Source organism: Taudactylus pleione, unplaced genomic scaffold, assembly GCF_031769625.1.
Source record: "Taudactylus pleione unplaced genomic scaffold, aTauple2 ptg001745l, whole genome shotgun sequence".
Classification (NCBI taxonomy): Eukaryota; Metazoa; Chordata; class Amphibia; order Anura; family Myobatrachidae; genus Taudactylus; species Taudactylus pleione.
Window position 1 is genome coordinate 109964 of NW_028286142.1, and position 17025 is coordinate 126988.

Genomic DNA, 17025 nt, shown 5'->3' on the forward strand with positions numbered 1-17025 from the left:
GCGGCTCTGAATCAGGCCCTGAGTGCCTGAGGCTCGGGGGCGGGGTATAGGAGAGGGACCCCAGTGCATCCTGGGAGGATGAAAAACTTAACTCTGTGTTGCCCGATGCCTGACGTCCTCACCTATACCCAAGGTATCCTGTGGATACCCAATGGACCCTGAAGTAGAAAAGTACTTACTGTTTGACCTGCTCTGGAGTCTATTGGGTACATAGACTGATTACCCAGTCTGCATCTGTGTTATTTGAATAACTCTTCTCAAAGTGTATTTTATATGTTGTCTGCAAATAAATATTGCTTAACTCTGTTATTGCCTAGCTTCCAAAGCATAGGACAAAGGAATGTTTCAGTGAATGTGTTCAATAATATATAATAAGACATATGAAAGGCTCAGCCCACACTCTGTGGGTCACTGTTTCTTCCAGCTGCTGTTGCAGTTCTATTTAAGAAGGCGGTGGTCATAGAAACGTCTTGAAGGGGTATGTCAGACTAAAGGTGGCTAAGCTGGTTCTTTGGGAATAAACATAGCATAACCATGGAGGGACATTTAGTAAATCCAGTCAAAGGACACATGTGGTGTTCAGAGCTGTAACAGGGCATGATTGCTCCCTGCGCTGATCCCACCCACTGACCAAGCCACGTCCTGACGTCGCGCTCATGATGTCATTACGTTGTGCATAAGGGTGCGTGACTGGGTGCTCTGGTAAGTGCAGATCTAACTGGGCATCCTCGGGACGCCTGATTGGCTACATATACTGTGCAGGATGCACATCTGGAGCGTCCACAGGCCGGGTTGATAAAACCCTTAAGCCTGGTACACACTAGACGATATGTCATCGTCCACATAGGCCAGTGTGTACCCGCTATTTCGCTGATGATGCGTGCTCCCACATGCAGGTTCGACAGGCGTTATCGTCTGCGGGGGCCATGCTACCTAATGCAGCATGGCCCCCACTGTCTCTCCATCGCTGCTGGCATCGGCAAGTGTATGCACTTGCCAATGACAGCACCCCCACCAGGACCCACCGTGGACAGCATTGTGCTGAGTACACATCATTAAGTGTGTACCCAACTTTATACTATAATATATATGTGTAGTGGACTTAGTGCCTGATTCAGAACGGCTCGCTGCTTGCGGACGGGCCCTCGCTCTGAATGTGGGCGCTTTTTTTTCTTTCTCCGGCCGCTCACTAAGCTGTGGGAGACCACCCACAGCTTGTGCGAGCGGCCAGGAGACCGTCGCGATAATCGCGACCATCTGGCTTGCGACAAGACCCTGGGGTAGGGTCTAGCTGCCGCAAGCCCGAGTGGACTTCCTGCTCTAATAGAGGGCGACGGCAATGAGTATACGCAGGAGTATAAAGCTGTCCACCTTTCTCTCTTAGCACACGTCATCTCCAGGAAGTGTGTGATTAATCGGTAACATCGAGACCCATCTGGGCTGCACGCAGCACTTGAGTCCCTACCCCACCGCAAGCACTGCGATCAGTTCAAGCTAAAATACAACCAAGTGACGTGTTCAATGACGCTACTTTGCTAATTATGCACACCCATTAAACTCCATTTTGATGCTCAGACACGCCTGCGTTCGCACATCCACTCTCCCGTTCACAAGCACCTTTCCCTGTCTGTCACTCGAAGTAGCGTCCAGTCTGTGTACTACGAGCGCACGATTCTCGGCCACAGTGACTGGTTCGCGCATGCGTAGATGTGCGATAATTGCCACTAGCGAGCGTTTGCAGCTTAGCGACCGGGTCTGAATCAGGCCCAGAAACCACACGTTAGTCAGATACCTTACTGAGAGTGCTAGGAACATATAATGGTAATACAATTTACGGATAGGTCACTCTTGGTCCTCCACACCTCACATAACTTCCTGAGTGTCAGTACTGGACTATCTCTCCCTATAGATACTTGTGAAACACTGCAATTTCTTACCCACAGTAATATCAGTCCCTCCCCTGGTGCAACAGATGGCCTATTATCGCCGCCACCTCAGAAGGCGGCGAACAGAAATGTGTGCCCCTGCGGTTATTCCTCCCTGAAAAGAGCAACAATTGAATTGCTCTGTCGAGTGCCCAAAAGAAATAGCCGTGGGCGCAAACAATTTAATCACCCCCCCCCCTCTGTCACTCTCTCCTTACCTCAGTGCTATTTATAGCTCCACTTGGGTTGCCATGGAAACTTCCTTCAAATTACCCCATAGCTACTCCCCTCACTGCTGACATTAGCACAAATGGCAGTGGGAGGTTACATTGACAAAGAGGCATGGCCATATCTCTTTGGGGGGTGCGGCACATCTTCTGCAGGGGGCACCTGTATTCACAACAGGATTATTGGCCACACCCCCTAGTGCTGGGGACCGATAGATGTCTTTGCGGCCCTGTTTCTATTATATAGATATTATGAGACTTTAGTGTAGGGAATTAGCATATATGTGCTGTACAGAGATATCATTACACAGTGAACCTGAACCTCCTAGAACTGTGGTGGTCACACAGATGCTTCCAAGGTCACATAGGGAATGAGACAATTAAGTAGACTTATTTTATATTGGGGTCAAATTATATGGCACTGGAGTGCCACGTTTTATAGCCATTTTACTTGTATTTATCATGAAGAAACATGGCTTAGAATAATCTAAAGATAGCAACTCATCACCACAAAGACTTGCAACATAATACGCTTAAAAGTATCTAATAAATATCAGTCTGTAAGGGGGAGATGTATCAAGCCTTGGAGAGAGATAAAGTGGAGAGAAATAAAGTACCAACCAACCAATCAGCTCCTAGCTGGCATTTTTCAGACATAGGGCTCTATTTACTACAATCCGCATATTGAATGCAGATTGTAGAGTGCATTGCGAATTCAGGCAATATCACAGGGATTTACTACAAATCCCTTGCAGGGACAGAGCTTGCGAGAAGGCTCTGTCCCTGCGAATTCCCTCCGCACACTAGTCACAGTATTTTCGCAAAAAATACCATGACAAAGTACCCGCGAATGCGCCGACCGGCCGCCACTGCTACCCCCCCCCGGGCGCTGCGACCCCCCCTCCCTTAATAGCACTTGTCTGCAGTCATCGGTGCTCCGGTGATGTCTTCCATGCCTCCGGTCAGCTGATATCCCATACTGCACTGGGACTCGATCATCTGATGACCGAGCCGCAGTGCACCATGGGAGACCAGCTGACCGGAGGGAGAACATCACCGGAGCCCCGACCACCGGTCCATGGAGTCAGGTAAGTAAATTTTTTTTTTTACTATTTATTTATTTATTTATTTTAGCAGAGATCAGCTTGCGGTCTGTTTAGATCACACAGCTGATCACTAGGACCGGCTCCGGGCTCTGCTCTGCCTTTTAGAGCGGAGTAGGAATCCGGTAACCGGGGAAGACCCTGGATAACGCCACCTCCAGGTGGCGTTATTATCACAGGGCTTTCCCCGGTATTTTTTTACAATTTATTTTTAGTAACTTTGGTCGGATCACATTTCCCATTACAATTATGAGAAATGCGATCTGCTTATTAAAATAAGTGATACTTACGGCTTGGAGTAGAATTTTAGGAATTCTACTCCAATTGCCCTGTAATAACTATAGGTGATACTAAAATAATGTGAAAAGGGTGTGAAAACACCCTTTTTCACTTTATATTAGTAAAAATAATGTTAATAAATAGAGCCCATAGCCTGTAAAGTGACAGTTAGGAGCTGTTTGACTGGTATTTTATCTCCATCCACTTTATCTCTCTCCAAGGCTTAGTAAATCTCCCCCTAAGGGATGTTTCACACTTGCCGGTTTTGGTCAGCCGGAAAAAAAACAGGCAGAAGCTGGACGTTTTTTTCTGGCCTTTCACATGGAATGACTTTTGAGCCGTTTTTAATGGGGTTTTTCCCCCCTTCTTATAGTGAGCATGCTCAGCAGCTGCAGGTGTGTGTGAAAGGAAACATTGTTTCCCATACACCACTGGCTTGCAGGGACGGCTCAGTTGATATTCCCGGCTGTAACACGGCGACCGCGCCGTGCCCGGGCCATCTGGAAGGAGCCACCCACTTCCATGATTAATTAAATTTAACACCCACCAAAAAACTGTCCGTTTTTTTGTCGGCCAGTCAAAACCGGCAGGTGGGAAACAGGCCAGGAGTTCTGTTCCTTAGCACAATTAAAGATAGTCGTAAAAGCCATTGACCCTTTCATGTCACTAAGCGCACTGATAACTAGAGATGAGCGGGTTCGGATTCCAGAGATCCGAACCCACCCGAAAAAGTCCAGCGATTTTTCATTCCGGCTGTGGAGAGTGAAGAGAGAGGGGGCTGTGAATGTGCTGTTACTGACGCCGTGCCTAGGGGCTGGCTACTGTTGTAATTGTCACTCAAGGGCTGACTGCTTATGTCCATTGGGGGCAAGGCTGGCTGTTATCCATATATAGGGGCTGGCTGGCTGTGCTGCTGTGTTGTCCAGGGGATGCTCTGTCCATCAGGGGTGCTCTTCACCCCCAGTGCAAAAAAAAATAAAAAATTCTGTGTGTGTGTGTGCGCGGTAGTCACACTTATCAGCAACGTAGGTGCGCAGGGGTGCTGTGCTGTCTCTGTCATTTATCAAGGGACTGCTGCCTCTTTCAGGGGTGCTCTTTACCCCCAGTGCGAAAAAAATAAAAACAATTTTTGTGTGTCCGTGTTAGCCACAACCCCAGTGTGAACAAAATTTTAAAAAAAATGTGTGTGTGCATGTTAGCCACACTTATCAGCAATGTAGGTGCACAGGGGTGCTGTGCTGCCTGTGTTCTCATTTATCAAGGGGCTGCTGCCTTGTTCACGGGTGCTTCCCCCCAGTGTGAATAAAAAATGTAAAAAAATTGTGAGTGTGTGTGTGTGTGCACATTAGTCACATTTATCAGCAAAGTAGCTGCGCAGTGGTGCTGCCTGTATTGTTTATCAAGAGGCTGCTACCTTGTTTGGGTGCTCTCCCTCCCAAGTGCCCCCCCAAAATTAATTCAATTAATTAATATCAATCAAGCAATTGTGTTTTTTGTGTGTGTGTGTGTGTGTACGCGTTAGCCACACTTATCACCAGCAATGTAGCTGTGCAGGGGTGATGCCTGTGTTGTTTATCAAGAGGCTGCTGCCTCATTCTGGTGCTCTACCTCCCAAGTGCCCCCAAAAAATGCATAAACATTTTCATAGGTGAAAATAGAGGATATGGTTTAAAAAATGGAATAAAGCAGCTAAAACTGCGTTCTCTGATAATAGTATCCCTACTCCCAGTCCCTACCCATGGCCTCTCTACCTGAATTTCAGCGAAGCAGAGGGGCAACTCCATGCAACCGTATTCCAGAGTGCAGCTGCTCCTCCTGTATCCCAGGTCAGAAGATGTGTAGGGGGTGTGGTGATGATATGGACTAAAATGGAGCTCACATCCACGAAAGTGGACAATGAATCCCCAATCTAAAAGGGAGAGCAGCTGTAATTTATACACAACACAGGATGGGATGATAATATAGGCTTGGGTGATGGTATAATCTGGGGTGATGTATACATAATCCTCTTCACACAATATTAATTTGTCCACGCTGGAATCCACCATTACAGGTGCCTCTGTAATTTTTGCACGTAATTGATGGTAAAAGTCTTTCTTGTAGAATTTGTAGTTCATTTTGATGGACATCATCTTTTCCACATTTTGGGGAAGTAGTCTCAGGCCGATCACTGACAAGGTTCCCGGCTGTGCTGAAAACTCTTTCTGAGTACACACTGGAAGGTGGGCAGCTCACGTAAAGCAAAGGCAGTTTGTGTAAGGGCCTCCAAATTGCCTATTTTTCCTTCCAGTAGTTATTTACATGTATCTCTTTCTCTTCAGATCTGTGTTTGTTGGGAAGAAAAAAACAATGTCTTCATCCCTTATGGGATGAAAATCCACTCCCAGCAGCAGGCGTGGTGCTCAAGAATTCAGAAGAAAGACACAACGTAAGGCCTTAAATCAGGGGTAGTTAACCTCGGTCCTCGAGAGCACTACTAGAAGTCTTCCTGGTCCCCTTCTGGGATAAAAAAACCACTCCCAGCAGCAGGCATGGTGCTCAAGGATTCTTCTGGGGCAAGGACTCCCTCATAAATTTACTTTGGAATAAAAAAATTTCATTACATTTACTACCAAAGCCTTCCTGTCCCTGCCTTCAACTACATACATACTCCAACTCCCTCAGGTCTCTCTTGAATAATAAAAACATTTGTTTCCTGATGTGCCATGTTGGTGGTTGAATTGCCACGTTTTTGTGCCGCCCACTGCTGACGCATAGCTTTTTGAGCCTAAACTGGATGAAAACAATATAGTGAGCTGGTCAAAATTGACTGGAAATGAGTGGAAATAAATGTTATTGAGGTTAATAATACTGTAGGAAGAAAAACAGGCCCATTTTATGTGATTTTAGCTGTTTTTATGATTTTTTAAAGAAAAATCCAGATCCAAAACCGAAAAACAAAACACGGAGGTGAGGTTTTGGCAAAACCAATCCAGATCCAAAACCAGGGGAGATCCAAATCCAAAACCAAAACACGAGGGCGGCGCACATCTCTACTGATAACACACAATGAATATACATTGCAGCTTTACAATAGTCAGGACACAACACATAGCCTCAGGTACCTCTGCGATAGCTTTGGCCAGGACCTTAAACTGCTGCAGGTAAGCAGACAATGTGTGGGGCCCAAATATAGTAGATGCTGCTTCATATCGCTGAGCCTGTAATGATAAAAAAAAAAGTATATTAGCTCTTTCACTAGCTATTAAGAGTTGGGTGGACCCAGTCATTATAATTCCAGAGATTACCAGTTACTGATAAATTATTCACACATTAAGATTCAAGAACTAATCTCTCTATTCACAGTTCTAGAACAAAGTTTATTTTGCAGACATTGGATTACAGCGTAACATTACATGCACATGATAAAAGAGAGATAAAATAATGTTTCTTTGTACACAGGCAGAACATTGTGCAAGTTATATAAATACAGGAAAACACCTCATATCTTTAGAAGAGTGAGCGACATGTAACTTTCAATGTTTTTTATACTAATTATAGTTCTCAGAAGACAGTGAGGGGCCCATTTATCAAAGGTTATTTGAGGTAAATTCTCCGAAAACACCTGCTTTCGGGGGTTTACCTCAAATACTAAGCATCCCCCGGATGTATGAAGGAGGGACCACAGTAGATATCTCCAATACCTGCTGTGATCCCTCCATTACCGCAAGCAGCCGCCTCCCCCATAGGTTTCTATGGGGGGTGTGATGCTGCCAAATGTATCAATATCGGGAATGCGAAGCATTCCCGATATTGGCCCCAGCAGCTAACGTCATCTGAAGATAGCGTTAGCCGCTGTAGTCTATGGGGACTTACCGCATGTCAGCCAGCGGAGGGATCTCCCAGATCCCTCCGCCGGCAATGGGCGCCGCTCATGTGCAGTCTGCGGGACTGCGCATGCGCAGCAGCCCCGCATGCACTCCGGCCACATCGCAGGGACGGGCTCCTTTTGGAGCCCGTCTCCCTGCATGTACCAGTACATACATTCAGCCGATAGGATCGCATTTTGCAATGTGATCATGGGCGGTACTGGATGCTCTGATCGCATTGCAAAATGCGATCATTAATAAATGGGCCCCTGAGTTTGCTATTTGATGAGGCAGTGTTAGAGACACTTATGGCCTATTTTATTAGGTATATGAGAATATTTATGTAAATTCATGAATGAATTAGAGCTGCACATTTGTTCTGATTGTGGGATGATCAGTTGTTTGCCCAAGATGAGTGTCGGACCCAGATGGACATGGGTGTGTCATGTTATACCCTATGAAATAAGGGACATCCTATATAACGAGCTTGGCTATGCACAGTAATAGGAAAAAGACTTTAGGGGTGAACAGATTTGTGCGCATGTCGGTCGCAAGATCTCAGCGTATGGCCGTACGCACAATTCTGCATAGGCCGCAACTCCGGCTACTAGCCCATGACATGCCATCACTAAACTTATCCTGAATGCACACCATACTTGCCTACCCTCCCGAAATGGTCGGGAGCCTCCCGAAAATCGTGTGTCACTCCCGACCCCCCGGAGGAGGAGGCAAGTCTCTTGGCCGGCGAAGCCCACCCGCACACCCCACTTGCGTCCGCCCCCCCGCCGGCGTCACCATTTACCTGGTCAAGGTGGCTGGGTCAGGAAGGCTGATGACGCGATTCGCGCTGAATCGCGTCATCCTGGCCCCGCCCCCGGCTACACAATGGTGATAATATATGCGTTGTGTAGTGGGGACGGGGTCAGGGAGGCTGATGATGCGATTCGCGCTGAATCGCGTCATCCTGGCCCCGCCCCCGGCTACATAACGGCGATAATATATGCGTTGTGTAGTGGGGGCGGGGCCGCGATGACACGATGGCATGGCCACGCCCCCTGTTCCACCCCAAAAAATGGGTCACGCCCCCTTTTCCCCCACTGCTGTGCCGAGCTAGCTGCCTCCTCCCGGAAGAGGCAGCCAGATTGTCGGTAAGTATGATGCACACCCTCTGGTTCCGTCCAGTAACGCCCATTCCGCTGCAGGTGAGATGGGCATTACTGAAAAGGGGCGTGTACCTGGCTGCTACGCATGTGCAGTTGCTACAATTGGCAAAATCCATCCACAAAATAAATCTCTAAGGGGTCTAGTTACTAAGCAGTGTTAGGAGACAGAGTGAAAAGTGATAAGCCTGTGATAAGGTGCCAGCCAATCAGCTCCCAACTGCCATCTCACAGGCTATGTTTAAAAAAAAGAAAAAAGAAAAATGACAGTTGGAAGCTGATTGGCTGGATCCTTATCACAGACTTATCACTTTTCACTATGGGCCTGATTCAGAGACGGACGCTATTTGCAGACGGTCGTTCAGGAAAAGGGGGTGGCTATTCAAATGAACCCTTCGCTCTTTGCGGTCTGTTGACGCCTCCATGTCTGAACGAGCGAACAAAACTTGCGGTCGTTTTTTGGATAACTACGCCCCCTGGCCGCTCGCATGCTACGTCATGTCCGCTATTTATTAGATTAATCGAGTACATCGACCAGCGTATGAACTGCTCGCTATTCTTGTGGTTGGTTTTTCCTACCACAATCTTGCGAGCAGTTCTGACTATAAAATAACCCAGTGACGTGGTCAATGACGCTGCTGTATTAATTATGCACACCCATAAAACGCCCGTTTTGACCTTTAAGCACGCCTGCATTCTGATCTCCACTCCCCGTTTTCAAGCACCTTCCCCTGTTACCACCCACATACGCCTCCTCCTGTCACTCAAAATAGCAGGCATTCGCTATTTAGCGAACAAACGATTTTCGGCCGCACTGACTGGTTCGCGCATGCGTATTAAAATCCGTACGCATGCGCAGTTGGGCAAACATCGCTTGGAACGAACGAGCGGCCGCTTACGAGCGGCTCTGAATCAGGCCCTCTGTCTCCTAACACTGCTTAGTAACTAGATCCCTAAATCTGCTGAGTCCACAGAACTTTCTACTTATGCAAAATGGACAGATTTACGCCACCACCTCAGAAAAACTGAACACAATGGAAGTTCATGTGTAAATGGTACGGATTTAGCACAATGTATTCCTGTGGAAGCCATTTGTGATGGAACAGTCAAAATTTTACTGTGCAGATCAGTTGGTATTGCACAAACTGCAAAGCTGATTTAAAGCTTTATTAATATTCAGTCATTAACAGTGTGGAATGCAGACAGCTGAGATCAAGGGCAGTCATTATAGAGCGCTCTTGTTTTTTGCCAGCAGGAGATAAGTTTTGCTAGATCCCTGGAATTGGTCATAGATGATATTGAGCCTGATTCAGCTTAGATCGCCATTGCAAACATCAACGCAGCCAAGCTATTTTTATCCTGCGCGCATGCACGTATGCAGCATAGAGCATGCATGCGATTGCACTGCGATCACAGTGCGATGGCACTCGCATCTAGCAAACACGCAGAAATGATTGACAGATAGCAAACATTTGGGGGAGGTGACGGGGGGGTGGTCTTAAAAACACAGGTTTGTCTTACCATTTGGACGCCATTTGGGCATCCATAATTTAGCCAGTGCGATCATCTCCGCAGTGCAAGAGCTCTCTGCGTTTGCAAGGACTCGCAGAATTAGAGACAGCCGCAAGGGGTCGATGATGGCCGATGTTCCCGATGTGCACGCTGGTTTGCGTGTGCACTCACAGAAGAGAAGGCAGCAGTGGGCATTTCTCTATGCACGGAAAAGGTTGTGGCTGCATCTGCATATATTAGCAGCTGCATTCTGTCAGAATTCACAGATGCAATTGCGATCCAAAGTGAATCAGGCCCATTATTTGTAAGATGCAATTACCAAAGATAAAACCTAAATGAATATAGGTGTATCATACTGTAACTATGGAAGGGAAAACAGCAGAGAGGAGCAAAGGTGTTTTAAGACAGGAGAGAGGCTTGTGTACAAATCTCTGTAGGTCCCATATCTGCTACACATGTGCAGTACGTGTGCAATATATTTAGATATACTGACGTTTAACCATCCATTAAATTTGGTGGTTTGGAGGGCACAATACACAGACAATATGCGGCAGTTTTAAATGTGCACAGAAAAAGCATAATTATAAATTACTGTATGCCTTGATGAATACTTATATGTTGAACTCCAAACTATCGCTCACCACATATTTTTGGGTTACTATGAAACTTGCCTTTAAAATATGCCAAGATAACTGCACTCAGTTAGCCTTTTTTAGTATACTGTCTTAATATTTAATCACTATTCAGAGCATACGTGCCTACTCTCATGGAACCTGCGAGAGGCTCCCGATTTTTCAAGTTTCGCCCAGCAGCCCTGGACCCACGCACCCTTCTCCTCCCCCCCACAGTAAAATAGGCACTTCTCCTAGTGAAGAGGGCAGAATAGGAAGAATTTTCCTGGGGATTGGCGGTCCTCGAGTAGGGGGCAGGGCCTAATAACTCAATTCTATGAGAATCATGTCATTTGGTCCTGCCCCCTATTTAAATATGTGGGATTAGTGGAATTTTATAGTGAGTGGTGGAGCCTAATAATGCTGCTATTCTGGCCCCGCCCGCCTGCATTTCCTCTTCGGGTTTCTCACGGAGAGGAAAATATGAAAGTAGGCAACTATGATTTAGAGCTTAAGCAATTTACAATAGACATAATCCAAACCTAGGCTGGAAGTCTGAAACATTATTTCAAAACTTATGGTGCATACACACGGTCAGATCAGACAACAATAAAGATATCGTTGTCTGATCGTCCTGCATGTGCTGGATGATCGTTATCGAACATCCAGCACACCACCAACCCCCAAATGACTAAACGACCCACGATCAACGATCGCGGGTCCCTATAGTAACCTGGTCGATATCGACCAGGTACGACTGCATGCACGGGTGATGGTCGTTATCATTATCGACCATCCGTGCCTGTGCATCGTCCGTCATTTGGGGGTTGGAAGGGGCTAAAAAATGGATGATATATAAACAATATATATCTGGTTCTCAGCCAGTTCTGAAGGGGTTTAAGCAGCAGACAAACCTCCAAGATGAGTACAACTCCACATCTGTACGAATATATGCACTTACTTCTATGCACACAAAATAGAAGTGTCTAGGTCCAGTAGCGCACGCAGGGGGGGTTTCTGAGTACCTAGAAACCCCCCCTGTGCACATACAGACAGCCCGAGCCTGCCTCCGCATGGGCTGTCAAAAAACCTAGCACCTCTGTTAACTGTAGCTATTGCTGAGGCAGAACAGGGAACCTTCTCTCTGCACTCAGGTTTCTGAACCCTCCCCCTCTACACACGCTGGCTGCTGCACGGAGCTCTCTCCACAACCCGGACAGTCACAATGGTGAGTTAACTCTTTGAAAACCTTGATGTTTTCTAGAGTAATTGCTTGTGAATAGTACTTCTACATGGATGCTCTTCCAATACATCAGTAGCCCTGGCATTATTACAAATAAAGGAAGTTTGTATTTTTTATATTCATTGTAGTATTTTTTTTATTTTTACCAGTGCTAGCTATATACATGTAATTGTATATATATAATATATATATATATATATATATATATGTACAGTATGTGTGTGTGTATTATATATATATATATATATATATATGTATATCTATATATATATATATATATATAGTATGTTCTGTATGTGTGTGTGTATTATATATGTATATATGTGTATGTGTATATATATATATATATATTCAGTATGTACAGTATGTGTGTGTGTATTATTTATATATATATATATTTATATATAATGTTTATCAAAATATGTTTTTTTCTGAGATTGGAGACTTGGAAACCCCCCTTTAATTATCCTGCGTTTGCCCCTGAGGTCTGATTTGCATTCAACTCATCAGACCCATATGTCTTAAAAGTTATGGCTGGCAAACGTTTCACAGTGCACTGGTTTGTGTCTGACCATCCTGAGGGCATAGATCTCTATCCACTTTGCCCAGGCATTCGGATCTGGTTATCAGTAGACCTTACATATTAGCAGATTATCATCATCGACCAACACTTTGGAGCCAGCTTGGTCTAAACAGATTTATGGACAGTTTACCAGCTCTGCAGATTAATTGCACTTGTTATTACTGCACCAATGTTAGACTTTCTTCTTCAAGATGTGAATTATTCTAGTGCACTGTATTATCACGTTCATGCCCATCCTATGCTCATATTATTAAAAGGTTACACAAAGTACAACATGTATATTTAATGTCCAAGTTCATTCTTCTTCCAGACTGCAATGTTTGTTTTACCTGATATTCTTCGAAAGTAGCAACGTAATGTGTATACACGTTACTCAGCCCAGAAAGAACAACCTCAATATTCTTGGTAACAGGCGGATCCAGTTCCTAAGAAAACAAGGCAGACGACAGATGAGCAGATTTATTTATAACTAACCTCAGAGAGAGAGGAGGTGATGCATAGATGGACACTAATAGCACCGTTGATGAGTCTTTGCACACAGCAGCAATGCTAAAGTATGCTAATGCAGAAGGAGGCACCTGAGGGCTAAAGACGCCTTCTGCCAGCATTGCAGATCTGAGTGCTGCTTCTGACACAGCATCAATCACCATCGCGACCATGGTCATAGCCATCGGCTATCTGAGAAAGCCTCTGCTTTCTCAGACTTACCGTTGGATCTACTCAGCTCGGCACGTCAACAAAACGGTCGCCGCCCCCAAACAGTCGCAGTGATCTCGCACGACCCGTTCTGCACATGTGCAGAACTGGTCATGCACAGTCCTCCCATCATTGGACTTGTATGTAAACCATCAGGCTCGGTGTTGTCATCACTTCAACCCTACTTGTGTACAGCCAACCATATTATTGATAAACTTGAGATGACCTTGAATAAATGAAAACATAGAAACATAGAATTTGACGGCAGATATAAGAACCACTTGGCCCATCTAGTCTGTCCTTTTAAATAATAGTGAGTCTTGATCTTCCTCAGCTTCTCTGAGTATTTGGACAGGACATCCATGCATGAGTGACTAGTCACAATTAACATATGTAATGTAATGGATGGTCATGTCTCATTCAATCTATAATTAGTTGGGCTAAACATAATGCTATCACTGCTGGGTCGCTGTTGGTTAGACATTGGTTTTTGAAGGAGAAGAAAAAGTAATCTACCTTTCTGACTGCTTCTCTTAACCTCCTTCCAGACATGGTCCTGATAAAACATGAAGCACAAATCAATGGAATCAGACATATTTTGGACTGGCGGTTACCCCATGTCCTGTTTTATGACCAGCCCCCATTGCAGTAGTGCTGGTGACTCTGTAACACATGAGCACACAGTACGAGCTGGCAATATTCTCCTCAGCTCCTCTTTCTCAAGTTGATGATTTTCTTTGGGACCAGTTATGCAACAAAGCAACTAATTTCCTCTTTACCTGACAGTCACAGGACATAGCCAGCAAGTGCAGTGATCCCCAAGGGAGCCACAACAAAAAGAAAGTAGCCAGTGGTTGTGCCCTGTGGTTACGCTCTGACTGGAACTACTGCTATTGTAAAGTCCTACACTTACATGGGTGACAGGAACTGGTTCTGAGAAAAGAAAGATCTGTTCAGAAATGCAATTAGTGCAATCAGTTCACAATCGATGTGTAGTTTACTTGGTCACTTTTGCATACCAGTTGTTACAGCACATTTTCCCACAAGACAAGCAGGAGAGGAAATAATCCTAGTAATGATTGTCCAATGAGAACAGGGCAGATGGCTCATTATTGACTTCTTATGACTTCTTCTGATTACTTGTTATTGTAGAATTGTGGGGCGAGTTCCTTGGGCTACTGCACCAGTGCTTACACAATGGGTTACAGAATGGACATTTCTCCCCTGAGGTCAGCATTAACAACATTGACCACTTTAATGTAACTGTTTACGGCAACTTGTTTTGGCTTAGAGTAGATACTCATGCATTGTAAAAACATGGGGGTCAATCCAATTAGGCGCGAGTTGTGAGGTATGAGTTTCTATTTCCTCTTCGAATTCGCATAGCGAATTCATTTTGCAATCCAATTAGCAACTCAGAATGAACCAGTCAGACTGAATTCGTATTTTTACATTCGCACCTCCTTGAGGGTCAGAGATGCATGCCCATGTAACGGCGTTTCAATGAATAGGCACGCCTGCATTTTTCTGACCACTCCCCATTGCCACCCCCAAATGATGGCAGTCTGCCACTCACTGAGCGATGGATTCCTCTGTGTGTGCGTGATTGCAATGCGATAGCAACGCACGCGCAGTGCAGTGCATACATATGTGCAATGGCAAACAATCTCTCAACCTGCGTGAAAATTGCATTAGATGCCATCTCTGAATCAGGCCCACTGTGCTGAACCCCATAGACACCCCCTAATGACTAATTAGGCAATTGGAAGATTCCAATTAGTTTAGTTAGTCTAATAAGTACAATGTAATTTTTTGGTGTAAAAAAAAAAAATTGGCCTCAAATTATCCTAAAATCAACTTTTTGGTTAGTTTAGGCACCGCAAATTTAATTGCAATATTTTTTTTTTATTGAAAAATAATTGTTTTTTTGATCGTTTTTTTTTTAAACATTTTTCAAAGTGCCCTCAAAGAACCTCAAAATCACCTTTTGTCCTACTTTTTTTTTGCATTTTACGTTTAATTTTTTTGAGATTAAGGGCCATATTCAATTAGGTGTGAAAAGCCATTTTCGGCGAAAAAGTTTAGCTGGTGACGTCAATTTGCCAGGTGAAAACTTATCTCCGTATTCAATTGTTGTAACTTCTCGCCGGTGCAGAAACTCAATGCAATGAACGCGGCGAAAAAGTTTGGCCTGTGAATAACAGTCGGAAAAAAGTGCAGAATTGCGGTTTTTGGGTGCAAAGGTGGGGAAACCACCCTGCACCCTTATGACAGGTCCCCAAAGGTAAACTACGTAAAAAAAAATCCTAAATAAAATTAAAGAACACCCCAAAAAATGACTTTGAAAAAATGGGCGAAAAAGTTCAAAGTTTGGGTACAAACTTAAAAACTAGCGAAATAGACTTTGGGGGTGTCTACAAGTATCGGGGTTGTTTTTTTTTATTGCAAGTGTTTGCTAAGGTGTGTTTTTCACGTTTTTTTAAAACCTCACTTTTGCGATTTTTAGCCATGCTTCCACCCAATTTCATGTACCCCAAATTTGCTGGAACTAGTTATTTTCACCAAAAAAACCTCCTAAATGCTATTCTTTACCACTAGTGCAAAGACACTAATTAGCACCTAATGAGAGCATTTAAAGACCCTAAATAGCTCCAGGGGGGCTAATCGGGAACATCTACACTGATCCCCAATGTTAGTGCATCTTTTGGGAGGTGTCAGGCTGATTTCCCCATTTCTGACAGCACTTTTCGCCTGTATGAGTTTCGCCGGGACTCGTTTCAGTTTCCTTTGGAATTGAATATGGTGAATAACGGGGGCGCGCCCTATAAATTTCCGCTGCTAAAGTACGCAAAGTCGGCAAATATGTGATGCATGCGAAAAAGTATCGCGGGTTCGAAACTAATTGAATACGGCCCTAAATAAGAGAATTTTGCTTTTTTTTCCATTTTTTTATTTAAAAAAAAAAAACCTAATCAGCCATTCAACACCATTTAAAAACCGTCAGTACTCTACTAATGCCCACAAACAGCCTTCTATACAGTCCTGCTAACGAAATAATCAATTTTGGGGGGGATCAGGATGGTCTCCCCACTTTTTTATGCTCTTCTCTCACATCGCATTTGGCAGTCAATTCACAAACCTCCGTTGCGAGTACCAGGACTAGGCATTTTTATTTGGATTGGAGAATTCTCGGATGTGTGCATTCGTGCAAAGTCTGCGAGTTTCATGAAACAAACTCGCTACTCGCAATTCGCACCTAATTGGATTGACCCCCCCATGGTTTGCTGTGTTGATATTATTTAATATTGACTTTGTTATGCTTGTTTATTAATTTAAAGTATTTGAGAAACATACATTGTTAATTCTGTGGGTCTGTATATCAAAATACTGAATAAGCAGTATGTTTTAATACATATTTCTGTACATGTGTTTATTTTTATAATTCATGGCTTAAGGCAATATTGTTATTTCATTTCTATGTTTGATTTACCATTTCCACGAAAGTCTTTTTTGGCAATACTACCTAGTATGTCTTCCTAGCACATCTCAAAAAGGAACAATGGGGAATCTAGCACATCCAATGGATACTGCATCAAGGTACAGAGGGCCTGATTCAGAGCCAGACGCTCTGACAGAGCGCTCGCTCTGAATCAGGGCCGGCCCTCTGTTTTTTTAGAGCGGCCTCCTGGCCGCTCGCATAGCTGTGGGTAACCACCCACAGCTATAGCGAGTGGCCAGGAAGATGGTCGCGATGGTCAAGATCATCGCGACCATCGGGCTTGCGACGAGACCCTTGTGGTAGGATCTCGTTGCTGCAAGCCCAAGAGTGCTTTCGGCT

At 44.7% G+C, this 17025-nt stretch overlaps 1 protein-coding gene across 1 annotated transcript in view; it reads right to left on the reverse strand.

Moving 5' to 3' along the window:
• ASAH2 (N-acylsphingosine amidohydrolase 2) overlaps positions 1-17025 on the reverse strand; it is a 113043-nt gene that overhangs the window by 15019 nt on the left and 80999 nt on the right. Inside the window, exons 14-16 of the mRNA XM_088464661.1 lie at positions 13704-13743; positions 12821-12916; positions 6639-6734 (exon numbers count right to left, since the gene is read on the reverse strand). Of these exons, the coding sequence (XP_088320787.1) occupies positions 6639-6734; positions 12821-12916; positions 13704-13743 (232 nt within the window). The remainder of the gene's footprint in view (positions 1-6638; positions 6735-12820; positions 12917-13703; positions 13744-17025) is intronic.